The 26,488-nt window shown below is 39.3% G+C and overlaps 1 protein-coding gene across 3 annotated transcripts in view; it reads left to right on the forward strand.

Annotated features, from left to right (window-relative positions):
* Positions 1-447: 447 nt before the first annotated feature.
* The window catches only part of TCTN3 (tectonic family member 3), a 29,675-nt gene continuing 3,634 nt past the window's right edge, over positions 448-26,488 (forward strand). Inside the window, exons 1-13 of one of the 3 annotated variants that reach the window (XM_011963916.1) lie at positions 448-947; positions 1,112-1,235; positions 1,548-1,666; positions 6,825-6,952; positions 7,189-7,297; positions 7,384-7,499; positions 7,972-8,007; positions 8,867-8,947; positions 9,873-9,998; positions 10,878-10,985; positions 11,325-11,404; positions 11,706-11,859; positions 13,894-14,031. In XM_011963916.1, coding sequence (XP_011819306.1) covers positions 692-947; positions 1,112-1,235; positions 1,548-1,666; positions 6,825-6,952; positions 7,189-7,297; positions 7,384-7,499; positions 7,972-8,007; positions 8,867-8,947; positions 9,873-9,998; positions 10,878-10,985; positions 11,325-11,404; positions 11,706-11,859; positions 13,894-14,031 — 1,575 coding nt within the window. In that variant the 5' untranslated portion in view covers positions 448-691. Of the gene's footprint in view, positions 948-1,111; positions 1,236-1,547; positions 1,667-6,824; positions 6,953-7,188; positions 7,298-7,383; positions 7,500-7,971; positions 8,008-8,866; positions 8,948-9,872; positions 9,999-10,877; positions 10,986-11,308; positions 11,405-11,705; positions 11,860-13,893; positions 14,032-26,488 lie in introns of all 3 variants that reach the window. The other 2 variants (XM_011963915.1, XM_011963917.1) reach the window with 2 other exon arrangements.

Below are 26,488 nucleotides of genomic sequence, written 5' to 3' on the forward strand. Positions count from 1 at the left end.
TCATATTTTTCCTATCCTTTTTTCTTATTTTTCTCTCACTTTTTCTAACAAAAACATGCAGTCCATCTTTAATGATTTGATGCATTTATTTAGGGTTTTTAAAATTTCTCAATGTTAACATGTAAGGAGCTGAATGAACATTATTTCTAATGTGTTTTCAAAAAAAAAAAAAAAAGCCATATTTAGAGGAGACTGTTTTTTAAGGTATGTGACCTTAGGTGTGTTTCCCCCACCTGAGAACATTATTCTTCCATAGAAAGGGTTTCTCACCATTGGAATCCGGGCTGAAAAAAAAATTTGCAATTCTAGTTCTGGCCTCTGGGATTTCCTTGCACTGAGGCCGGGCTCAGTCCTCTGGGCCGCGAAGTGGGCGGGGAACCCGTCCGTCCGCCGAACTCCTACCGCCACCTAGCGGAGAGAAGGCGCAAGGGCTCCTTCGCCACTGGCGGTTGCCAGGCAACGAAGGCACGCCCCGGCCCACGTTAAGGAGGAGGGCGCAGACCGAAGGACACTGAAGGAGCTGTAACAACCCCACTTTCGATTGGCTGAAGAGCTCTCATTCTTCTCATGAGCCAATGAGAAGAGGCACGCGGATGTCGTCAGACGCTATGCGGCTCCTCCCACCCACGCTCTGGCAACGCGTCTGGAGACCGCGGTGGCTTACGTCGGACCCGCAGGCCCTAGCTGCCCCATGCGCACCCCACAGCTCGCGCTCCTGCAAGTGTTCCTCCTGATGTTCCCCGATGGCGTCCGGCCTCAGCCCTCTTCCTCCCCATCAGGGGCAGTGCCCACGTCTTTGGACCTGCAGCCAGGGACGGATGGCGGAACCCTCCAGTCCTCTTCAGAGGCGACTGCAACTCGCCCAGCAGTGCCTGGGATCTCTACAGTGGTCCCTACTCTCGTGACTCCCTCGGCGCCTGGGAATAGGACTGTGGACCTCTTCCCAGGTGAGGGAAAACGTTGTGGGGGTGGAAACTTACTTGTGAGATCTAAAATTCTGTGAGCAAAGTTGAACTGCCACAAAGCAGGAGTGGGGCTGTCGGAAGGAGGATGAGCACCTGGGAGAGTTTGGGGATCCTCATCCCACTCAGTCTGTGTTGTCCTTTCATAGTCTTACCGATCTGTGTCTGTGACTTGACTCCTGGCGCCTGCGATATAAATTGCTGCTGCGACAGGGACTGCTATCTTCTCCATCCGAGGACAGTTTTCTCCTTCTGCCTTCCTGGCAGCGTAAGGTGAGCTTCGTTGCTCAGATTGAATCCTAAAGGGATTGGAGCCTACAATGGATAACATTTGGATGTAAGAAGAGTTAGGCTTTGTGCCTCCTGCCCCTACTTCCACTCCTAGGACATTCCCTTGGTTTTTCCTAGAAACTGCCTTTCCTGATTCTCTAGAGCAGGGCTGGCCAGTAGAATAAGACCTTCGTGTAGTCCTATAGGTGTCCAACGAGTCCCCTCTTTGGCATCTGGCCGATATTGCCAGGGCACCCTTTTAGAAGGGGCACCCGCCCCTTCTAAATATATCTTCTCCTTCCTCTTTCTTCACAGGTCTTCAAGCTGGGTTTGTGTAGACAACTCTCTTATCTTCAGGAGTAATTCCCCATTTCCCTCAAGAGTTTTCATGGATTCTAATGGAATCAGGCAGTTTTGTGTACATGTGAACAACTGTGAGTAAAACATGTTGGCTGTTCTCATTTGCTAACACAGGAGTGTTATCATTTGTCTTCCCTGGGCCGCATTGGAAGAATCGTCTTGGGTCACACATAAAATACACTAACAATATGATGAGTTAAAAAAAAAAAAAAAAACAGCAAAAAAACTCTTAGTGTTTTAAGAAAGTTTACGAATTTGTGGTGTTGGGCTGCATTCAGAGCCGTCCTGGGCTGCATGCGGCTGGTGGGTCGCAGGTTGGACAAGCTTGGTCTAACATTTACTGAGAATTGGCTTTTATTCTGGCCTTTTTTTCCATTTCTTTCTTTTTTAAACTTTTTTTCTTTTGTCCTTTGAATCTCTACCCCTCTTTCTGCCTTTTCTCTCTTATTACTGAATACATTTGCATTTTTTTCTTTTTCTTTTTTTTTTTTTTGAGACCGAGCCTCCCTCTGTCACCAGGCTGGAGTGCAGTGGCATGATCTGAGCTCACTGCAACCTCCACCTCCAGGGTTCAAGTGATTCTCCTGCCTCAGCCTCCCGAGTAGCTGGAACTACAGGCACGTGCCACCATGACCAGCTAAATTTTGTATTTTTAGTAGAGACAGAGTTTCGCAGTGTTGGCCAGGATGGTCTTGATCTCTTGACCTCATGATCCGCCCGCCTCAACCTCCCAAAGTGCTGGGATTACAGGTGTGAGCCACTGCAAACCAGTCACATTTGCAACTTTTTATGTTCTACTGGCTGCGGATCAGAAAACTCATAAATAGCTTTAATTTCAATCCTTTTAATCATTCCTCTTAACTCAGATAATCACAGATAGACTATATCCCCCACTTACTACAGTCTCCATGAGGGTACTAACTGAATCCCCAGTGCCTAACACGTAGTAAGCACCAAATAATGTTTGAATGAATGTCTTTGACAAATGAGTCTATGCCAACCTTATTTTCATTTCATGAGGCAACAGTGTAGGAGGAGCATTGGATTAAGATCTCAGTCCTGCCATTTCCCTACCAGCTATACAGACACGGACAAATCCCTTAGCATTTCTAGGCCCGTTTCTTCAACTACAAAGTGAGAAAGAATATCATTGGCTTTGTGGACGAAAGTGCTCTACAACTGTAGAGTACAATAAAGATTTGACATTATTTTGGGGGATGGTGAGTGGACTTAGAAATTTGCTGGTGATGGCTATAACATTTCTAAAGATATTAAGCTAATCTATCTTTTTAAAATGTCTATGAAGCAAAATAATGTTCCTGCACAAAATGGATTTAAATGTCTCTTGCATCCTGGAAGTCATCTCATTCTGATTTCATCTGACTGTTAATAAGATTTGCAAAACTATATTTGTCTCAGAAAACAACCAGTTTTTGGTTTGGGGGGCCTTGAATTTGAAAGCAGTTATCAGAAGCCTTGTGGTTATTTAGATCGTAATAGGGTAAAGGGAACAAGGTGAATACTTCATTTTAAGATAAGGTTGTGGCCTGGCGCAGTGGCTCACACCTGTAATCTCAGTACTTTGGGAGGCCGAGGTGGGTAGATCACTTGAGGTCAGGAGTTTGAGACCAGCCTGACCAACATGGTGAAACCCTGTCTCTACTAAAAATACAAAAAATTATCCAGGCATGGTAGTGGACACCTGTAATCTCAGCTACTTGGGAGGCTGTGGCAGGAGAATCACGTGAGCCTGGGAGGCAGGTGGAGGTTGCATTGAGCTGAGATTGCACCACTGCACTCCAGCCTGGGTGACAGAGCGAGAGTCTGTCTCAAAAAAAGGTGATGTTGTCTCTTCTTTTCCAAACATTTTACTGCCTTTGAAATCCAGCCTTATGATCATGCTCCAGGGTTATTGCAATGGCACCTACCTGGGGCTCCCTGCTTTTGATCCCCACTCCTGCCTCCCACACCATCCTGCACACTCCTTCGGGATCAGTGGATCTGAACTTTCTTTAACCAACACCACCTGAGGGAGGAATATGGCCACTTCCAGTAGTAATTATGGTTCATTACATCAATGAACTTTTCCCTGAATGAGGCTTGGGTGTACATTCATGTTTAGTCTGAAAAAGACAAAAGTTTCCCTTTGGTTCTGATTATTTGCCCACCTTCCTCACATATATACACATAGCATATACACACAGTATACACAGCTATGGAGAATCACTTCACTAGATTAATCTTTCTATAATATTGCATTATGTTGCTTCCTTACTCAGAAACCTCCATTACTTCCCACTACCCGTAAAATAACATCCAACTTTAGCTGGCCAGTCAAATCTCCTATTTGATCCAACTTAGTGTTCCTGGCTCTTTTAGCATTACTCTCTACTTGACCCTCTGCTTTGGCCGAACTCATCTACTCATTGTCCTCAAGATATGCCCTGTATTTTTCCCAAGTTTGTATTTGCTTTTCTTTCTGACTCTATAGTTCCTTTTTCTCTCTGCATTTTGAAATACCTGTATTTTCCATGAGTGTTTTCTTGCTCATCTATTGGAAGTAAGCCCATCCTCAGAAGTTCTAAAGCATTTTGTTTGAGTCACCCTCTTAGAACCTATAGGATTTCTTATATTGTTATTAGTTTATGTAAACATCGTATCTTTCCAGGTAAATTCTCAACACCATGAAAGGATGGACCATATCTTTGTTTCCCTATGGTGCTTTGTATCTATTGGTACAGCCAGGCCTGGTGGCTCGTCCTGTAATCCCAGCACTTTGGGAGGCCAGGGCAGGAGGATTGCATGAGCCCAGGAGTTCGAGACCAATCCTGGCAACATAGCAAGACCCAGTCTTTACAAAACATAGTAAAATTAGCTGGGTGTGGTGGCGCATGCCTGTAGTGCCAGCTACTTTGGAGGCTGAGGTGGGAGGATTGCTTGAGCCCAGGAGTTCGAGGCTGCAGGAAGCTGTGATCATGCTACTGTACTGCAGCCAGGGCAAGAGTGAGATCCTGTCTCCAAAATAAAATAAAATTTTTAAAAAAATATCTACTGATAATGATCATCAGTAAATTATGTTTTTAGTCAAAGTCTGTGCAGCATGCTGGAGTGGGGAAAAAACACCAGGAATAGGAGTCTGCAGTCTACTCTCGGCTCTGCAAGCTGGCCCTCTGGCTTTTTGCTACTCTTTTACCTCTGAGGATCGAAATTTCCTCATGGGATTAGGTCAGATGGTCTGTAGGCTTCCTTTGACATCTGAAATTGTAATAGAAATCTAAATACCTTTAAGCTCTTTTAGATGTAATATATCATCTATGATGGTAGAAATTTTAGGCAAAAATTCTACTTAGCCTATATTTACCATCACTACTGCCAATATCTTTGCACCGAAGTGAGAGATAAAATGTTAACTTTCTCTTATTCATTTAAGCCATGAAAAAATAGCTAAATAGATATTTTGCCATCTCAGTTCACCTTCTTTCTTAGCTTAACTTTTATTTCATTTATAAAGATACAAATAACTGCATTTTACATGAGGTAAATATCTCTTCCATGTGGTTTTCAGGGTATGAGTTGCGAAGGAAATGTTAAAATAGCTCTTGGAAGCGTTAGGCTTTGAAGATTTCAGATCAGAGGTGGAAAGTGGCCCATAGACCAGCAGCAGCAGCATCACCTGTTTCAGAGCAATGCTTTTCAGATTCTAATATGCATACACATTACCTGGAGATCTTGTTAACATGAAGATTTTGATTCAGGTCTGGGGAGTGGCCTGAGAGTCTGCATTTCTGAGAAGCTCCTAGGTAATCCTGGAGCTACTAATGTGTGCACCCCACTTTCAGTAAGAAGGATCTAGGAGACACATGGAGAGTGAGTAGTCTGAAAGGCCCCGGAATTGAGAGCTGCATTCATGCTGACTTTTCAGAAGCTGAAAAGTCAGATAATTAAGATGTTATCCATTATCACAGAGGATAAAGGTCAGGTTCATTTAACATGGAATCCTCATTTGCTTTCAATGATGCAAGTATTGTAACCTCTTTTACTCTGTACAAATGACCATTAATTATATGAAGAATGAAACTGGCAAGAGGCATGTTTCCCTGTGTTCTTTTTTCAATTTAGCACCTGAGTAGTAAAGCAGACAGAGTGTTGTCAATCACCTGACATCCTCTGGGCAGGGGACAGCATCACAGCCCTTTTCCTACATCTCTCCACTGGTTCTAAAGTGCCATAAAGAGAAGACTGCAGGAGTTTGGGTAGATTTATACATTGCTATCATAGAAATTGTAGAATTGTTCCAGAAAATACCCTTTTTAAGTATCTAAAATCTTGAATGGAGGAATTATAAGGCTTAAGGAATAAAATGCAACAAATCTATGAACTTGAGAGATAGAAACATTGTTAGGACTGGTCAGTTGAAGTTTAGAGGAAACAGGAAGATTTGGGAAGGACAGATCAAATAATTGTCTCTAATTGTTCCATGTTCCTATGGAAATAGTGTGATTCTGTTAGAGACTCATTTGATATGGGGCAGACATGAGCATTATCGAGCTTCCTATTTTCTTTTCTTTTTTTTTTGAGATGGAGTTTCACTCTTATTGCCCAGGCTAGAGTGCAGTGGTGTGACCTCAGCTCACTGCCACCTCTGCCTCCCAGGTTCAAGCGATTCTTCTGATTACAGGTGCCTGCCACCATGTCTGGCTAATTTTTTGTATTTTTAGTAGAGATGGGTTTCACCATGTTGGCCAGGCTGGTCTCAAACTTCTGACCTCAGGTGATTCACCCGCCTCAGCCTCCCTAAGTGCTGGGATTACAGGCCTGAGCCACCATGCCTGGCTGAGCTTCCTATTTTCATCACAAATTGCTGATCATACACATTCTTGGCCATCAGTGACTTGAAACTGACTGGCATTCATTGACCATATTCTTATCTCAGATCTTCATATTAAAACAATGATTCAGTTAGTAGATTGTGAATAAATTAAGAAGTGATGGAAATCAGAATTGTGTTATTTCTGGAGATGGAGTATTGATTGGGAGCCTTCTGGGGAAATATTCTGTAACTTGATCTAGGTAGTGGTAATACAAGTATATACATTTGTAAAAATTCTTTGAGTTTGCACTTAAGATTTGCACCCTGTATATTATGCTTCAATTAAAATATTTTTTAAAATTAGTTACTTGGCATGTTTTTCTTTTATCTAAACTTCCCTTTTCTTTTAAAAAACATTTTAGCAAAATTAAACTATTTCCAGAAGCTTCAAAAGGTCAATGCAACCAACTTCCAGGCCCTGGCTGCAGAGTTTGGAGGTGAATCATTCACTTCAACATTCCAAACTCAATCACCACCATCTTTCTACAGGGTGAGCCTGGGGAAGGGGATGGGATTGTTTGGTTTGGTTTTTACTCTCATAGCAGACAGCTGACAAGGTATCTTTGCAGCACTACGCTGCAGCTAGCTAAACCATTGTCAGTTCTTTGGAGGGCAGTACTGTCCACGTAATCATGCCCTTGAGTTAACCTTGTTTCTACTCTTTCTTTTCTGTTGTAGTCTAGTTCAGTCTCACTGTGAACAAATTTTCTTTTATATTTTATTCAGGCTGGGGACCCCATTCTTACTTACTTCCCCAAGTGGTCTGTAATAAGCTTGCTGAGACAACCTGCAGGAGTTGGAGCTGGGGGACTCTGTGCTGAAAGCAATCCTGCAGGTGAATCCAGAGCAAAAGTCCAACCTTTTCATTCAATTTAAAACAGGCTTTCTCATGTACCACTCTGTTAACTATTTGTGTTTAAGGTTTCCTAGAGAGTAAAAGCACAACTTGCACTCGTTTTTTCAAGAACCTGGCTAGTAGCTGTACCTTGGATTCAGCCCTCAATGCTGCCTCTTACTATAACTTCACAGTCTTAAAGGTAGGTGTCCTTTCTCTCCCTACACTGTCACTACTATGAAGTTGAAGTGAACATGCTTCTCACTGTTGTGGGTTGTGGAAAGAGCATTGAACTAGAAGTCAGAATCCCCAGGAGCCATGTAAAAGACAGAGGGCCTGGAAACCATACCTGAAGACAAATGCAATAACTGGGGATATATATCCAGGATAAGAGATCATCACCCTTCTCACTAATGGGATCGGCTTGCAAGGGTGGAAGAGCTCTGTCAGAGTAGACAGGCTTCACAGTCTATCATCCTCCTGTCTGGCTCCACTTCCTGGCATTTTAGTGTAAAGAAGAGTCAGGTGGAATAGAGGAAGTAAATCATTCTAATATATTGACTTCTCCCCTCCCCCTAAAAAAGCCAAAGTCTATTGTTAGTAGTGTGAAACCATAAGCTTCTGGTGATTTTTGGTAAGGTAGATGCACACTCATGTCCCTGCTGTTCTCCTAGGTTCCAAGAGGCATGACTGATCCACAGAATATGGAGGTATGATGCTATTGTACCAGGAAAAAGGAAAAAGAATATTTGGCTCCTCTGCATCTGAGGCAATTTTAGTCTAAGTTGTACTGTTGAAAGATAAATGTAAGCGTGATATAGCAAACAATTAAGTAGGGATCTAAAACGGTGCTTTTGCAAGCGCGTTCTATACAATTAATAGCCTCATATGAAACCAGGATCCATAAGGTGTTAGATAGGTTTGTAAACATTGGGTTAAATAAACTATATTTAGGGTGGGCTTGTTAATTTTTTTTAGAGACAGGGTCTTGCTCTGTCACCCAGGCTGAAGTGCAGTGGCATGGTCACGGTTCATTACAGCCTAAACCTCCTGGGCTCAGCTAATCCTTCTACCTCAGCCTCCCAAGTAGCTGGGACTATAGACATGTGCCACCACGCCCAGCTAATGTTTTACTATTTTGTAGAGATGGGGATCTCGCTATGTTGTCCAGACTGGTCTTGAATTGCTGGCCTCAAACAATTCTCCTGACTTGGCTTCCCAAAGTATTGGGATTACAGGCGTGAGCCATCTCACCCCACCTGGAGTCTTTAATTTGCTAAAGGGCCTTATTAATCTCTAAGGGGAATACTGAATATAGTATTTCTAACAATTACTTGACTATGGAACCCTTGTTTTATATTTAATAGAACTAGTGTTCTGAGAAATAAGTTTTAAGAAGTGCTGGTTTAGAAAGACTTTTGAATTTAAGTTGTTGGCTGGCGATGGAAGAAGAAAGAGGGTGGTCAAGGGGAAGGAAAAATACTTACCTTAGCATGATATCTATTAATAGATATAAGACAAAATACCGCCTTCAGTTTTAGTTAACTATTTGCTTCTTTTCATTGCTAGTTCCAGGTTCCTGTAATACTTACCTCACAGGCTAATGCTCCTCTGTTGGCTGGAAACACTTGTCAGAATGTAGTTTCCCAGGTAGGGATACTGACCTCAGATTCTGGACTGATGTATGTTGATCGACACTGCCAGAGGTGCCTCATCTTCCATTAAGTGTCAGACTGACCCCACTGAATTTCGTCTACATTCTCTAACAATGTTGGGAATGCAAACTTGTGGCATTGGTAGATTCTTGGTTGTAATCCTTGTTAAAAGTAGCATACTGTGAATTTCAACAATTCCCAACAGTTTTGAAATTAAACTTGTCAATAATTGAGTCTGTTATCCTCCCTACCATGTTTCAGTTATTTCCATCACCACATCCTCCAGTATTTCAGGTTCAGGACATTAAAATTATTTCTGACACCTCTTCTGTTGTCCACCTGCAGTCTGTTGCTGATTCTTACTGACTGACCACATTTTCTTCTCTTGACACAGTCAGTATCATCTGAAAGTCTGAAGTACATTAATCAACTTCTATTCCTCTGATCTTTAAATAATCTAACCTAAAAAAGTAAGAATTTTCTTAAGGCATCTTCTTAAAGACTATGCTCAGAAATTTAAGGTTACTTTCAATTGTTATATCCCCAGCAACTATCTTTATTAATTCTCAAACATTGTGAGAGCCAAGTAAATCAGACTTGTTTCATGCTCACCTCTGCCTGTTTCTACTTGCCTTCCTCTGCCCGTAATCGACTTACGTTTTCTACCCTTTCAATTCCTACCATAAACTCACCTACCCATAACCCTTTTAAAGGGCTCTATCCAGTTTCTTTTTCATATACAAATATAATATGAAATCATCTTTATCTTTCATAGTATTTGTGTTTGGCATTTTTAACATTACTGTTTCAGTCTACCTCATTTAGTTATAAAAACACCTTTGAAGACAGAAAATCTTCTGTCCTAAACATATTTGGCCCAATAACTATTTTTTATTAATTGATTCTTTTTTGCATTTCAGGTCACCTATGAGATAGAGACCAATGGGACTTTTGGAATCCAGAAGGTTTCTGTCAGTTTGGGACAAACCAACCTGACTGTTGAGCCAGGCGCTTCCTTACAGCAACACTTCATCCTTCACTTCAGGGTTAGGGCCCTTCTCTCATAGGGGATTTAGAGGGGAAGAAATATCGGGTTAGAAATAGTTCCTTTGCTTTTCTAATACATGTGAAAATAGAATAAGAATATGGAGGCCTAGTTCATTCTGTCAATTGAGGCTTCAACATTTAATAGTCCATAGTTTTACTACAAGGTGTAGTTATTCTACAAGTGTTTACTCAACATTTTCTCCAATTCTCTATCTGGCCCCTAACAAAGCAGGACTTCAATCTCAAATCAAAACTTTTTATAGTCATTTTGAATCATAAATTCAGCCAACACCTACAAAAATTCTTTAACTAGCTTTTCTCATATTTCTGAGCAGTCAGCATTTTATTCATTTCCCACTTAATCTAAGTGTTCAGTCTTAATCACTGCCATTTGGCTTTCTGCTACTTCTTTCCTCTTTTTGAACCCAGCATAGATTTTCTCAACTCTACCCTCGGGTGATCAACCAACTGCTGTGTCTCTCAGAACTCATCTCCGGAACATCTATAGTTAATTAAAATATGTATTTTTTAAATTACATTTAAAATCTTCAGATTTTAACCAGGCTCTGTTATTATTGCTAAATTGCTAGTAATTTTTGAGAAACAGGGTTAAGGGATCCTTAGTAGGTTCTTCGTTGTAATCCTTTGTAAAAGCAGCATATTGTGAATTTCAATATTCACATCATGAAGGATTTATTTTAGTGAGTTAAGAAAAGTGAAAGAAGCAAAATGCTACACTGTGGAAAGAAGCCAGAGCGTTCAGTGTAGCTCACTTACTGCATTGCCTTGCCTTAAGGAAGGATATGGTGAAGCCAAGCAGTGGGAGGTGGGAAAGCATGCTTACCTCCATAATTGACTTCTCTTCACTCTTTCTGCAGGCTTTTCAACAGAGCACAGCTGCTTCTATCACCAGTCCTAGAAGTGGGAATCCTGGCTATATAGTTGGGAAGCCACTCTTGGCTCTGACTGGTGATGTAAGTTATTCAGTATCCTTTTTAGAGCTGGGTGGCCTGTTGCAACCTAATGAGAAAAGCAGTGAAGGCTTTCAAACTTATGTTAGACTAGCCAAAGGTGAGAAATTTTTTGTTCGTTTTAATGAGGTACTTATATACTAATATATGGTTAATCATTTTTGGAATCGTAGTTGTCTCTCTCTGATTTTTTGAGGAAAAAAACAAATTTGTGACTTGCACATTATGATAGTAATACAAAATAAATAGCATTAAGGGAGAAAGAGAACATACATTTTACAATGCTGCCCCTTTTTTTTTTCTGTTATGATGTCCTTGATCATCACTTTTCCACTTTGGATGACCCTCTTACAGAGCCAGGGTAATGGAAGTTGCTCTGTTAACAGACATGAGGTACAGTTTGGAGTGAATGCAATATCTGGATGCAAGCTCAGGTAGTTCTTTGCTTCCACATCATTTCCTGCAATTTCACTGGGAATATGTAGGGAATATGCTGATATGGTAACTTTTATATTTTTAATGACTTCAGAAGATGCTAAGTCAGGAATAGTGTTTTACTCTAAATAGTGTTAATATTGCTAAGAGTTTTCTGGCAGTCGTTAATACCTACTAAGGATTATACCCTCTGGTCTATTTTATAACATTATTTCCAATGTTTGGTTTAATATACAGTACTAATATGGGTATATTATTATGTTAGCGTCGGACTTCGGCCTCCATGGTGTTTAATTACAGGTTGAGGAAGGCAGACTGCAGCCACTTGCAGCAGGAGATTTATCAGACTCTTCATGGAAGGCCCAGACCGGAGCATGTTGCCATCTTTGGTAATGCTGACCCAGCCCAGAAAGGAGGGTGGACTAGGATCCTCAACAGGCACTGCAACATTTCAGTAAGGAGAGAAATACGCTTTCTGATGAAGACTCATTTTTACCCCTTTGTAAATCACGGATAGTAAGTTTAAAACCAGCCTTGTCTCCATAGATAATGCATTTGTCATAGAAGGAAGAGTATAAGAAATCATGCCCACTCAAAGCCCTTTTTTTTTTTTTTTTTTTTTTGAGATGGAGTCTCATTCTGTTGCCCTGGCTGGAGTGCAGTTGCGTGAACTCAGTTCACTGCAACCATCGCCTCCTGGGTTCAAGGGATTCTCCTGCCTCACTCAGCCTCCCCAGTACAGGACTACCAGGCGCCCGCCACCACACTTGGCTGATTTTTGTATTTTTAGTAGAGACAAGGTTTCAACATATTCGGCAGGCTAATCTTGAACTCCTGACCTTGTGATCCGCCTGCCTTGGCCTCCCAAATTGCCGAGATTACAGGCATGGGCCACCGTGCCTGGCCTTATGTTTTTTTTTGTTTTTTGTTTTTTTTAAGACAGGATCTTGCTCTGTTACCTAGGCTGGAGTGCAGTGGCATGATCATGGCTCATTGCAGTCTCAACTTTCTGGGCTCAAGCGATCCTCCCACCTCAGTCCCTCAAGTAGCTGGCACCACGGGCACATGCCACCATGCCTAGATAATTTTTTGATTTATTTGTAGAGACAAGGTCTCACTATGTTGTTCAGACTGGTCTCAAACTCCTGGGCTCAAGTGATCTTCCTGCTTTGGCCTCCCAAAGTGCTGGGATTACAGGCATAAGCCACTGTTCCCAGCCTGAAGTAATTATTTCAGGTTAGGTTTAAAATACTTAATGTATTTTCCTTACTTAGAAAAAAATTTGAAGGCAGGTAATCTACAGATTTCTGTTGTTCAAAAATCTCATCATGTATTTCAAATATTTTATATTCTTGAATATTTGATCAGCATAGACTTTCATGAGGCTAAAATTGTACTCTTTCTGTTGTAATTATAAAAATTTATATTTTTACAATCATTTGCATGAAAATGCATTATCTGGTTAAAAATCAAAACCATATAGAATGATGTGCCTTTCTGCGTCTTGCAATTAATCCTTCTGGAGTACTGCATTAGGTATACCATGTTTCTATTCTAGAAACTTTCGAGGTTCTCTGATGGCTTCCAAACAGACTACTTGGATGCACTTCATAATGTAACCCTTAAGTATCATCTTTGACTTTACACTGCTGCTGTGTTCCAGTCCTTTACTTTAGCCACATGATCTGCTCAAGCCAGTTACTTAGTAACTTATCTAAATTAATCAATGAAGCCAGGTGCTGTGGCTTACACCTGTAATCCCAGCACTTTGGAAGGCTGAGGCGGGCAGATCACTTGAGGTCAGGAGTTCGAGACCAGACTGACCAACATGGTGAAACCCTGTCTCTACTAAAAATACAAAAATTAGCCAGATGTTGTGGCAGGCATCTCAGCTACTGGGGAGGCTGAGGCAGGAGAATCGCTTGAATCCAGGAGGCAGAGGTTGCAGTGAACTGAAATCACACCACTGTACTCCAGCCTGGGCAACAGAGCAAGACTCCATCTCAAAAAAAAAAGATCAAAGGTCGGGCGTGGTGGCTCACGCCTGTAATCCCAGCACTTTGAAAGGCTGAGGTGGGCAAATCACAACGTGAGGAGTTCAAGACCAGCCTGGCCAACATGGCTGTCTGTACTTGTCTGTACTGAAAATACAAAAAAAAAAAAAATTAGATGTAGTGGTGGATGCCTGTAATCCCAGCTACTCGGGAGGCTGAGGCAGGAGAATCGCTTGAACCTGGGAGGCAGAGGTTGCAGTGAGCCAAGACTGCGCCCCTGCACTCCAGCTGGGTGACAGTGTGAGACTTTGTCTAAAAAAAAAAGATCAGGAATAATAACATAGTCTTATTGTGAACTTTTGTGTTTTTCCACTAAGCTACATTGCCCTTCCTTGTTACTGAATAATGCTTGAGAAACAACGGCTTCATGCATGATGATTGACTATAGGCAACCATCAGGCAATTCAAGCAGATGCTTTTTTACCCTTCTGCAGGCTATCACCTGTACTTCTTGCTGTCTCATACCAGTTTCCCTGGAGATCCAGGTATTGTGGGCATATGTAGGTCTCCTGTCTAACCCGCAAGCTCATGTATCAGGAGTTCGATTCCTATACCAGTGCCAGTCCATACGGGTAAGTCATGGCTCATAAAGGACCACTAAGCCTTGCAAAGCCTAGATTGTTTTATCAGCCATTTGTTAACCAAATCATTTTTTGCCTTCCAAGAGTCAATTTATGTTAGCAACCAATGTTTGTTTAACGTGAGCTGACATAATTAATTGTCAAGTCTATGCACCCTGCCTGATTACTGAAATTAACATGTTGTCGTGAATACAGCTTATATCCTTTTTAAAAAAAAATCTGACCCCAGATTATAGTACAGGTTAATTTTTTTTCAGTAATCCCACCATTATTACTCTTCTGATTGATTCAACCACAGAAAACACCTTCCATAATTGTTCAGTCTGTCAGCCACACAGTTATATGAGTCCCTGAGCCTGTTGATTGTGATTGAAGTTACCACTGTGACTAGTTTATAGTCACCAGTTCTTGATTGTATCTGCCCCATTAAATGAACACTTTTAATCTGTAGCAAACATATACCTATTGTTTATTATGTGCCTTAGGAGAGCTTTAGCATCTGCCTTGGTGTTTGAACCACTCCTTAGCTATAGAAGTTTAAAAACATGGTATTTTCATTTTACTTAGAAATGACTAGGTCCTAGTGAAATTATTCACATATAAACTGGCATGCCAATTTAGTAACTTATAATGAAAATCAAACAGATTTAAATTCTTACCTATTGCACTGTACTTACATCCCAGAAATGCAGTAAACTTGAGACTACATTTAGGTCAGAAATAAAACACCTTTGAGTCTCCCTCACAACAGGGTTGGGCAAGTTACTTCTCTTTGCCTAGAAATGGGGTCAACACTCAGGTTACCAGAAACTGTATTAATGAGAACATTCAATTATATTTTTTAGTTCCTGTGTTGTTTGGAAAGATACCTACAGGACCATTCACTGTATATTTCCACATCTCTGGTTCCTTTAGGCATTGAAGTCACTCAGTGCCTCTTTTTTGTCTGGGTATTTCAACTGATATCTTTTTCTAGTATTTAGCAGAAGTTAGCTTTTCAGGTTAGTTTGTCCCCTCTACAATACCACACTACAATCATTCAGTCTAACTGGCCTCAGTGGGCGAGAGTTTAAAATTTTAGCTGTGCTTCATTCATGCATATTTGAAGAAACATTATCTGTTCCAATTATTAAGTAAAAATGAATTGTTTGAATGTATTAAGTGGTATGGTATATACAAAACCATGTTCCTTTACTAAGTGTGATTTGAGGGATTTGCAAAAGTAATTTTGTGTAAAAATTTTCACTTTATGGGCTAACCAGCTCATCCCCATGAAAGATGCTATGCTCCTATAAAAGTATAAGGAGTTATGAAATACTTATATGTTATAATGCTTATAATAAGCTTATAATAAAACATATAAGTACTTATAAAAGTTTATCAAATGCAAGCATTTCCTTCTATAATAAAGAAAATTTTTTTACCTCTTCAATCTTGAATGCAAATTTTCTCCTGAAGTCAGGTAAACATACTCACTTTTTCTTTATGCATTTATGATTATTTGTCCTTAACTTGAAATCACTTCTCTATCCACACAGGCTTGTGTCTAGGACGTCTTGTGAAATTTTTTTTTTTTCTGAGACAGTTTCACTCTTGTTTCCCATCCTGGAGTGCAGTGTTGTGATCTCGGCTCACTTCAGCCTCCACCTCCTGGGTTCAAGTGATTCTTCTGCCTCAGCCTCCCAAGTAGCTGGGACTACAGGCACCTGCAACCACGCCCAGCTAACTTTTTGTATTTTTAGTAAAGACGGGAGTTTCACCATGTTGGCCAGGCTAGTCTCGAACTCCTGACCTCAGGTGATCCACCCGACTCGACCTCCCAAAGTGCTGGGATTACAGGCATGAGCCACCATGCCCAGCCTCTTGTGAAATTTTTTTCTCAGAATAGCAATAGCTTATCCAAAGAAAGCTAGTGTGAAAAAAAGAGGAGTTACACTTGCAGAATGTATATCTTCTGGGATGCTTCTCCCTACTCCACTGGACACCCTTTGAAAGTTTGTAGTTTATAATATTCTTACCTAGGCTGTGTTGGTCAGTTTAGAATACCTAAGTGATGGCATAAAACTAAAGCTGAGTGGCAAACTGCCAGTCTGTATGCTGCATTTAGTCTATAGACTTGTTTTGTTTGGCCCACAAAGCATTTTATTATTTAAATTTATGCCAACATTCAAGAATTAAGAATTTGCCCAAATTCTTCAGTTGATTTCTGGCTTCAATTGAAAATCTGACAGTATAAACCCTATTACATTCCTGCATGGCATAAAATCTTCAGTTGCCAAATGGTGATATCCACTTTTAGAAAGAGTACTCTCCTCTGTTCTGCATTCATACAACCTAAGCCACCCTACCCTTCACCCTCCCACTTCTCTTTCAGGTTATCTGCTTAGGCTGGTAGGCATCTGTGTTTATAAACCTTGAACTCAAGCTGCTAGATGGTCAGTTGAATTGTGAACTGAACTATCTGAATGATTTTTCATTGTAAATATATAGCTGTAGAAACACTTTAAATTCCTCTTTCTATAAAAAGTGAAGTAGCAAAATTTTTGGACCATTCCCAAGGACAAACATTAAAGTAGAGGGAAAATACAGCAAAAAACAAAAACAAACAACAACAACAAAAACTGGATAGACTTCACTGTCTTCTTGTATGATTATTATAATAGGTAAACATTTATTGAACATTTACTGTGTGACAGATGCTAGTGGTATTTTTTATCAGTGTTTTTTGTAAGTGTTGAATTCTCACAACAAACCCATGAGGTAAACAGCATTTGTTTATATGGCATTCTGCCACTTATAATTTTATACTAGTTAGGGTTCTAAAGGGATCTTTAAATTTGAGAATTAATAAAACACATCATATGTCATGCCTATATATAAACCTTTTAAATTAAGAAATAAAATATATCTCTAGGAAGAAACAACTAGTTTTAAGGAATATGCAGTATCAATTGAAACCAAACAATAAATGAATTTAAAGGACAATGTAGCATCATAGGACCAGCGCTGTAAACCTTTCTAAAATTATAGTATTTAATTCGTGTTTATCACCAAGTGAATCATCTACTCTTTAGGTTATCTAGGAGATCCATTGCCTGCAGTTTATATGGTAAGCATGGGCTTTGAGTCAGAGAGACCTAGGTCTAAATCAAGTTATTTTACTTCTCTAAATCTGTTTTCTCTTCTATAAAGTAGAAATTAATAATACTCATTGGGTTGTACAGATTAAATGAGATCATTAAAGTAAAACAGCACAGTTCCTGGCACATAGTAAATATTCAGTAAATATTACTCTTTATATCATCATTATCAATTTTATCATCATTAACTTTTTCGGTTCCAAGCTTCTATAGAAGTGGCATATCAAGAAGTTTTGAGGCAAAACAGAAAAGAGAAAAGCAGTTATTAAAGCAATGTTTTTCAACTTTTGTTGACTATCACCCATGGTAAGAAAATATATTTTATATCATGACCGAGTTGACAACACACATGTACATAAAATAGACATAAAAGTTTTATGAAACAATGCCCTTACTATACCAAGTGCACCCACAATTTGTGATTTTTGGTATTACAACAGAAAATGTGATATTTTCTGGCCGGGTGCGGTGACTCACACCTGTAATCCTAGCACTTCGGGAGGCCAGGGTGGGCGGATCCCTTGAGGTCAGGAGTTCGAGACCAAGTCTGGCCAACATGGTGAAACCCTGTCTCTACTAAAAATACAAAAATTACCAGGAAATTACTCAAACCCGTGAGATGGAGGAAGATATTTTCTATTCTGGTGTATTCTGGTTTTATTTCGTTTTTTAAATGCTAGACACAACCCACTAGTGGGTCACAGTTTGCAATTTGAAAAACACTTTCAGAGGATACATCTCTGACTATATTTCATAACTGTTTTATTTAATAAATGTCTTTTATTTATTATAATTGAAAGTTGGCTGTGTTTTATACCACAATCAAATAACATGTGCTAGAAAAATTGCCAATCTAGCTGTCTGTCTTAGTGGTTCTGAATCTTATGGACCCCATTGAGAGAATCTGTTTAACACTATTGACTTACTAGAAAAATGCAGACATGTAACATTCCTTATATCGTTCCAGGGATTATTGATTTTTTGAAGCCAGGCTAAGAACCTCTGCCACAATCTTGTAATTAAACAGGCAACATATTAGGAAAGATAAGGAACAATAATTAAGAGTAATTCAACATTAGATTTTAGAAATAATTGCTACAATAGAAAGGGCTAGGAAGTGACGGGATTAGTAAGAAGGGGCTCTGTTTCTCTTTTTTGTTAATGTCTTGGAAAATACTAACTGACCTCTCTTCCAGTAAGGGACAGTTGTAGCACCACCAGTGGACTTAATAACCATGACTCGTCAGTAGTTTCTATTACTGAAATCTTTCTTTCACAAGGATCAATAAACCACTATTTGCCTTTATCTCTTAATGAACTATTAGACTATAAAAGTACTTTGCCTCCTTCTATGGTTTCTTAATAGCTAGCATTGAAGAAACTGACTTAGTTCATTCCGCTGGGGTTTATTTTTTAATTATTTTATTACCTTTTTTTTAAAAGAACTTTTCAAAGTTTGCTTCATGTTTCCTATGTTAAAATATATAACCAGTCAGGCATGGTGGCTCACACCTGTAATCCCAGTACTTTGGAAGCCGAGGCAGATGGATCACTTAAGGTGAGGAGTTTGAGACCAGCCTGGCCAAAACGGCAAAACCCTGTCTCTACTGAAAATACAAAAATAAGCCAGGCATGGTGGCACATGCCTGTAATCCCAGCTACTCCGGAGGCTGAGGCAGGAGAATTGCTTGAACCTGAGAGGTGGAGGTGGCAGTGAGCTGAGATCGTACCATTGAACTCCAACCTGGATGACAGAGCAAGACCCTGTTTCAAGTAAAATAAAATAAAACATATAACCACTTGAAATCTCTCCCTGATACATGACATTTAACCACCTTTATCCTGTAACATATTCGTTCTCAACGACTCATTTGAAAATTTGGATAACTTCATTGACATCTTTAAAATAAGTTAGAGAATTTAAAGATTTTCACTGGCTTCTCTCTCAAATATGTTTATCCCTAAGGAAAAAAAAAATGGAGCTATTTAAAGAAAAAGTACCTTTACATGGACGTTTACAACACATTTTATTCATTCATTCATTCATTCTAGAGATGGGGTCTCGCTCTATCACTCTGGCTGGAGTGGCAATATGCTTTATTAAATAAGGTCTAACGTTCATAAGAGAAATCACCATATCTGATTGTGTTAAATTAAAAAAGACTTGTAGATAAAACATGCAGATACAGTTTATGTTTTTGGATAGGAGTCTGATTTGGACAAATAAATGTAAAGCACCTTTTGTGATAGGACAACTTGAGTATGGACTATATTTTAGATAGAAAGAAATGTTATTGATATGAAAAGGTAGACACTATTTTTTTAAAAGCAGATTACAAAACAACCTGTACAGTATGATTTCATGTGGTTAAAAATACACATACGGATATCTGTGTGTATAGATAAAATATAGATATTAATAATGAATGGTATTCTTAGCAGTAGAAGTATGGTTTTTTTATCTATATTCTTTAACTTTATAATTTACTGCTTTTGTAAAATTTAACTTCAAGTCACTAGGAAACTCTAAAAATAACTAGATGTTATTTAAAAATGTATTTATTCAGTTTCATTTACAATACCGTGGAAAAATTACTTAGGAACAATTTAGCAAAAAGATGCAAGATCTTTACACTATAAAACATTACTGAGATAAAGGAGATCTAAATAAATGGTTCATGAAGAGGACTTAACATTAAGATTTCTATCCTCAAATGGATCTATAGATTTAACGCAGACCCAATAAAATCCTACAAGGCATTTTTATAGAGATTGATGAGCTGATTCTAAAATTTACATGGAAATGTTAAGGACTTAGAATAGCCAAAACACTTTTGAAAAAGAACAAAGTTGGAGGACTTACAGTGCTTGATTTAAAGACTTACTCTAAATCTTAGACAGAGTGGTACTTCAGTATAACGATAGGCAGACAGACCAATGGGACAGAAGAGAGTTCAAAAATAGGTTCATAAATCACATCAATTCAATGGGAAAAATTTTAAAAAGTATCTATCTATTTACTTCTTAGAGATAGGGTCTTATTGTGTTACAGCCCAGGCTGGAGTGAAGCGGTGCCATCATAGTTCACTGCAGCCTTGAACTCCTGGGCTCAAGTGATCTTCCTGCCTCAGCCTCTCGAGGTAGCTAGGACTGTAGGCACATGCCACCATGCCCAACTATTTAATTTTTTTGTTGAGATAAAGTCTCACTGTGTTGCCCAGCATGGTCTCAAACTCCTGGTCTCAAGTGTTCCTCCAACCTTAGCCTCTCAAAGTTCTGGGATTACAGGCATGAGCCACCTGCCCTGAAAAAAAAAAAAAAAGTAGTTTCTTTTTTTAACAGTTGGTGCTGCTAAAATCTCAGAATTCACTATTAAAGAGCTCATCCCTGTAACCAAAACCCATCTGTACCTTAAAAACTATTGAAATTTTTAAAAAGTTGGTGCTGGAACAACTGGATGAAACTGGAACTACTGGGTAAACACATGGGGAAAATGAATGCTAACTTGTATCTCAGTCCATACATAAAGTGCTTATGTCTGGATCATAGACCAATACATAAAATCCAGAATTATAAAGCTTCTAAAAGAAACATAAGAGACTATCTGTACAAGTTTAAAGAAATCAAAGGTTTCTTTTGTTTCTTGAAATCATTGACCATAAACTTTAAAAAAAAATCGGCCGGGCGCGGTGGCTCAAGCCTGTAATCCCAGCACTTTGGGAGGCCGAGACGGGCGGATCACGAGGTCAGGAGATCGAGACCATCCTGGCTATCACGGTGAAACCCCGTCTCTACTAAAAAATACAAAAAACTAGCCGGGCGAGATGGCGGGCGCCTGTAGTCCCAGCTACTCGGGAGGCTGAGGCAGGAGAATGGCGTAAACCCGGGAGGCGGAGCTTGCAGTGAGCTGAGATCCGGCCACTGCACTCCAGCCTGGGTGACAGAGCGAGACTCCATCTCAAAAAAAAAAAAAAAAAAAAAAAAAAAAAAAAAATCATTGACCATAAACTTTAAGACATTGATAAATTGGATTTTAGCAAAATTAAAAATCTCTGCTCACGAAAAGGATACCACTATGAAAATGAGAAAACAGGCTAGTTTGGGAGAAAAAAATTCTCAATAGTTTATCTGACAAAAGACTCATATCTAGAATATAAGAAGACCTTTTACAAATAAATAATACAATGACAAACTAAAAATGGGCAAAAGATTTGAGCAGATACTTGAGCATGGTGCTGTGGCTTACACCTGTAATCCCAGCACTTTGAGAAGCTGAGGTGGGCAGATCACTTGAGGTCAGGAGTTTGACACCAGCCTGGCCAACGTGGTGAAACCCCATCTCTACTAAAAACACAAAAATTCGCCGGGCATGGTGATGCATGCCTGTAGTCCCAGCTACTTTGGAGGCTGAGTCACGAGAATTGCTTGAACCCAGGAGGCGGAGATTGCAGTGAGTCGAGATCACGCCACCGCGCTCCAGCCTGGGTGACAGAGCAAGACTCCATCTTAAAAATAAAAACAAATAAAAAAAAGATTTGAACAGATACTTCATAAATGGAGATAAACAATTGATCAATAAACATAGAAAGGTATTCAACATCATTAATCGTTAGAGATATGCAAATTAAAACCGTGCACTACTACTTCATGCCCACAAGAATGGCTAAAACAAAAAAGACTGACAATCATGTTCCAAGAATGTAGAATAACTGGAATTCTCATACATTGCTAGTAGAAATGAAAATTGATCTAAACTTTTACAAATGCATCTTCCGTATGAATCCGCAATTTTACTCCTAGGTGTTTACCCAAGAAACATTAAAACATGCCCCAAAAAAGGCTTGTGCAAGAAAGTTTGTAACAGCCCTATTCATAATCACTCAAAACTGGAAACAACCCGAATATCCATCTTGAGGAGAATGGGCAAATTACAATGCATTCACACAATGGAATACTACTTAGCAGTAAAACAGAATGAATTACTGATAAACAAAACAACATAGATGAATGTCAGAAACATTCATCTTTAGGGAAAGAAGCCAGACACACACACACACAAATAATAATAATTAATCTTTAATGATAAAAGTCAGAAAGTGGCTACTTCTGGGAAAGGGACACGAAGGAGCTCTGAAATGATGGACATACTCCAGACCTTGCTTTGGATATTGGCTATAAAGCATATATAATTGGCAAAACTCATTGAACTAAATACTTAAGATGTATATATTTTATGGTTTATAAATTGTACCTCAATAAAAATATTAAAACCAAACAAAAAGACATTTAAGAAAACATGAGAGGCCAGGCACAGTGGCTCACACCTGTAATCCCAGCACTTTGGGAGGCCAAGGCGGGCAGATCACTGAGGTCAGGAGTTTGAGACCAGCCTCCCGGTGAAACCCTGCCTCTACTAAAAAAAAAATACAAAAATTAGCTGGGCAAGGTGGCACACACCTGAGTCTGTAATATATGTGTCTGATAAAGTTCTTGTATATGTAAAATAAGGAATACTTACAGCTCATTAATGAGTTACACACTTGTACCAAAGATGAATTTGTTATAATTGACAGTCTGAATGCAGCTACAAAAACACACCTAAAAGATAGTATCCACAACTTTTTCTTTAATAGTTTTTATTTGTACCGATTTTACATAGGGTATTAACATATAATAGTTTAAAAATTGTGATCATACAGATGTAATATATTGGGTGTACTTCTTATTACCAAAGCCTAACGTAACCTAATCCAAGCTCTTCATGCTGTTACAAAGTAAATCTTATTTTGGTACAAAGGATTTTATTGTACTGTAGATTGAATTGAAGCAAATAACCACCCAAACTTTACAAAGTGTTAAAACAAAATTGCTGGTGGTAATTTCTTAAGTAAACATCATGAAATATTATAGCTTAAAGTAGAAATAAAGTAAGTCAACCATACATAACAGAACTAGACCCACAGTAAATGAAATGTATTGACTGGGCTATGTATCTTTTCTCTGTCTTGATAAAAGAAATGAGGTGACCAGATTTTGAGGGAGTTATTTTTCCCCAATGCTCTTCCTGTTGCACATACTAAATAAACAGTGAATTGTCTAATTTTGCATATCTATAACTTTTAAAACACAAATGGAAAAACTTTAGACTTGAGAATCAAAATAAAACACACTGAATATACTCAAAGAACCTTGTTCTTCATGGGATACTAAAACTCAAAATCTAAAATGGATCAATAGGCTGGTGCAGTGGCTCACACCTGTAATCTCAGCACTTTGGGAGACTGAGGTGGGAGGACCACTTGAGCCTAGGAATTCAAGACCAGCCCAGGCAACATAGTGAGACCCATCTCTACAAAACATCAAAAAATTAGCTGGGCACGATGGCATGCACCTGTAGTCCTAGCTACTCGGGAGGCAGAGGTGGGAGGATTGCTTGATTCTAAGAGGTTGAGGGTGCAGTGAGCCATGTTTGTACCACTACACTCCAGCTTGGGTGACAGATTAAGACCCCGTCTCAAAAAATAAAATAGGCCAGGCATGATGGCTCGTACTTGTAATCCCAGCATTTTGGGAGGCCAAGGTGGGTGGATTGCCTGAGTCCAGGAATTTGAGACCAGCCTGGGTAACATGCCGAAACCCCATCTCTACTAAAAAAAAGAAAATACAAAAAATCAGCTGCATGAGGCAGCACACGCCTGAGCCTCAGCTACTCGGGAGGCTGAGGTGGGAGAATCACCTGAGCCAGGAGAAGTCAAGGCTGCAGTGAGTCAAGATTGCACCACTGCACTCCAGCCTGGGCAATCGGAGTGAGACTCTGTCTTAATAAATAAAAAATAAAAAAATAAAATAGGTCAGTAACATTCGGTATTACCTGGTTACCTAGTAAGTGCAATTTAAGCTCCTTTTAATTGGACTATCTACTAGGCTGCATTTACTCCAAACTTCTATACAATTATGGAGAAATTTTAAAAATAAATGCAGAATAAGCGTTTCATTTGAAATATTTGTTAATAATACATTAATTAAGCACAACCATTAAGATCCTAATTACCATGTGATGGGAAGGAAAAAGGATCAAATAGATCTGTAATTGCTAACTCTTAAATAGCTGTGACATACTTTCCACTTTGTGATTTATTAATCTCTTATTATGTTAGTTCCCTACCTCCAAAAATATATCTCCACTCATTTGTTTAAAAAAAAAATCTGGCCGGGCGCAGTGGCTCAAGCCTGTAATCCCAGCACTTTGGGAGGCCGAGACGGGCGGATCACGAGGTCAGGAGATCGAGACCATCCTGGCTAACACGGTGAAACCCCGTCTCTACTAAAAATACAAAAACTAGCCGGGCGAGGTGGCGGGCGCCTGTAGTCCCAGCTACTCCGGAGGCTGAGGCAGGAGAATGGCGTAAGCCCGGGAGGCGGAGCTTGCAGTGAGCTGAGATCCGGCCACTGCACTCCAGTCCGGGCGACAGAGCGAGACTCCGCCTCAAAAAAAAAAAAAAAAAATCTTTATTGAGTGCTTACTCTGTGCCAAGTACCATGCCTGGAACTAGGTATAGACAGGTAAAGCAGACAGACATCATCCATAGAAGGTGTGAGGTACTGCTGAGGTGATCAGTTCTAATCTGTGTAGAAATTCACCAGCAGATACTGAAGGCCTGAACTTGGGTGCGAGTTTGGAGGGCTTTGAGAAGTGACAGAATTCAGATTTAGAGATGCCACAGATAAGACTTGACTGTGTAGATGTGGAGGTTGAGGGGGAAGGAGTCAAGGATCCATGTGTTATTTTGATAAATTCATACACTATGTGATGATCAAATCGGTATTTAGGATACCCATCACCTTGAACATTTGTCATTTCTTTGTGGTTGGGAACATTTAAAATCTCCTAGCTATTTTGAAATATACAATATATTGTTATTAATATAGTCGCCCTACTATGCCCGTTGAACACTTAGTTATCCTTGACTTACCTGTTTCCGAGATAATGTATTGACTTTCTATTTTTGTAGGTCAGTTCAGCTCTGTTATTTTCCTCCTACCCCTCCCACCACTCTCCCAGTGCATTTGCATCAAATTATTAAATCAGTATTCAATGTTTCATCATGATGTTTATGTAAATATGCATGCTGCAGCAAGTATTCAATTTTCTGAAATTAATAATTACCTATTTCACTCTTAGTTTTCTTTGAACGAATAGCTAAGGCTTCTCACACTCTTCAACAGCTCTGTAAAATTTCTCTCAATGCAGTTTTTCAAACTGTTGAATGTGCCATATTATCTATCAGTTCCACATTTTCCTACATATTTTCTTCATGGAGACCCCCATAACCCCATAACCTGATATAGTGTGGACTAGTTGCTGCCCCGCAATGGTCATGGGACTTTCTTGTACTGCCAACTAGGGTTTTATTCTTACTTGTTTAGTTTACTGATTCACTGTTTACTGGACACTACTTCTTCCTTTTTCTTGGTTTATTCTCTTGTGTTTATGGAGTTTGAGTCTAATAATTTTGGGGGGAAGATGCATGTAAAGTATTTTTTTTCTTTAGTTCATATTGTCTGAAAATACCTTTATTCAATCATCATCATTATGCTTAAATGATCATTTGTTTAGATATAACATCCAAGATTGAAAATTATTTTCACTTACAATTTTGAAGGCATTCTTTCATTTCTTCTAGTTTCCAATATTGCTGTTCAGAAGCCATTTTAAGATCTTTTTATTCTTGATAGTCTGAAGTTTTCACAAGTTTATACCTTGAGTAGATCTTTTCTCATTGATTATACCAAATTTTTTACTCTGAAACTCAGTTCTGAGAATTTTCTATTATTATTACATGATTAATAATTTCCTTCCCGCTCTTTTCTCTGATCTCTTTTTTTTGGAACTCCTATTAATCTCTTAGGGTGTCACTAGATTGAATCTCTATTTCTTTTTCTTTTCTCTCGTTGTCTATCTCCTTATCTTTTTGTTCTTCCTAAAAAAGATTCTCAACTTTATCTTTTAACCTTTTTACTGCATTTTTTATTTTGGCCATCAGATTTTTAATACCTAAGCTCTTCCTTATTCTGTTTCTTTTCATAATATCGTTTTTCATGTATCTCTGAAGAAACTAACAACTTTGCATCTTCATCTTTCATTGTCTGTGTTTCCTCTGAGTTGTTTCTTCTGTTCATTTGGTACGGTTTTCTCTTTTTTTTTTTTTTTTTTTTGAGACGGAGTCTCGCTTTGCCACCCAGGCTGGAGTGCAGTGGCCGGGTCTCAGCTCACTGCAAGCTCTGCCTCCTGGGTTTACGCCATTCTC

This window comes from Colobus angolensis, unplaced genomic scaffold, assembly GCF_000951035.1.
Source record: "Colobus angolensis palliatus isolate OR3802 unplaced genomic scaffold, Cang.pa_1.0 Scaffold630, whole genome shotgun sequence".
Taxonomy (NCBI): Eukaryota; Metazoa; Chordata; class Mammalia; order Primates; family Cercopithecidae; genus Colobus; species Colobus angolensis.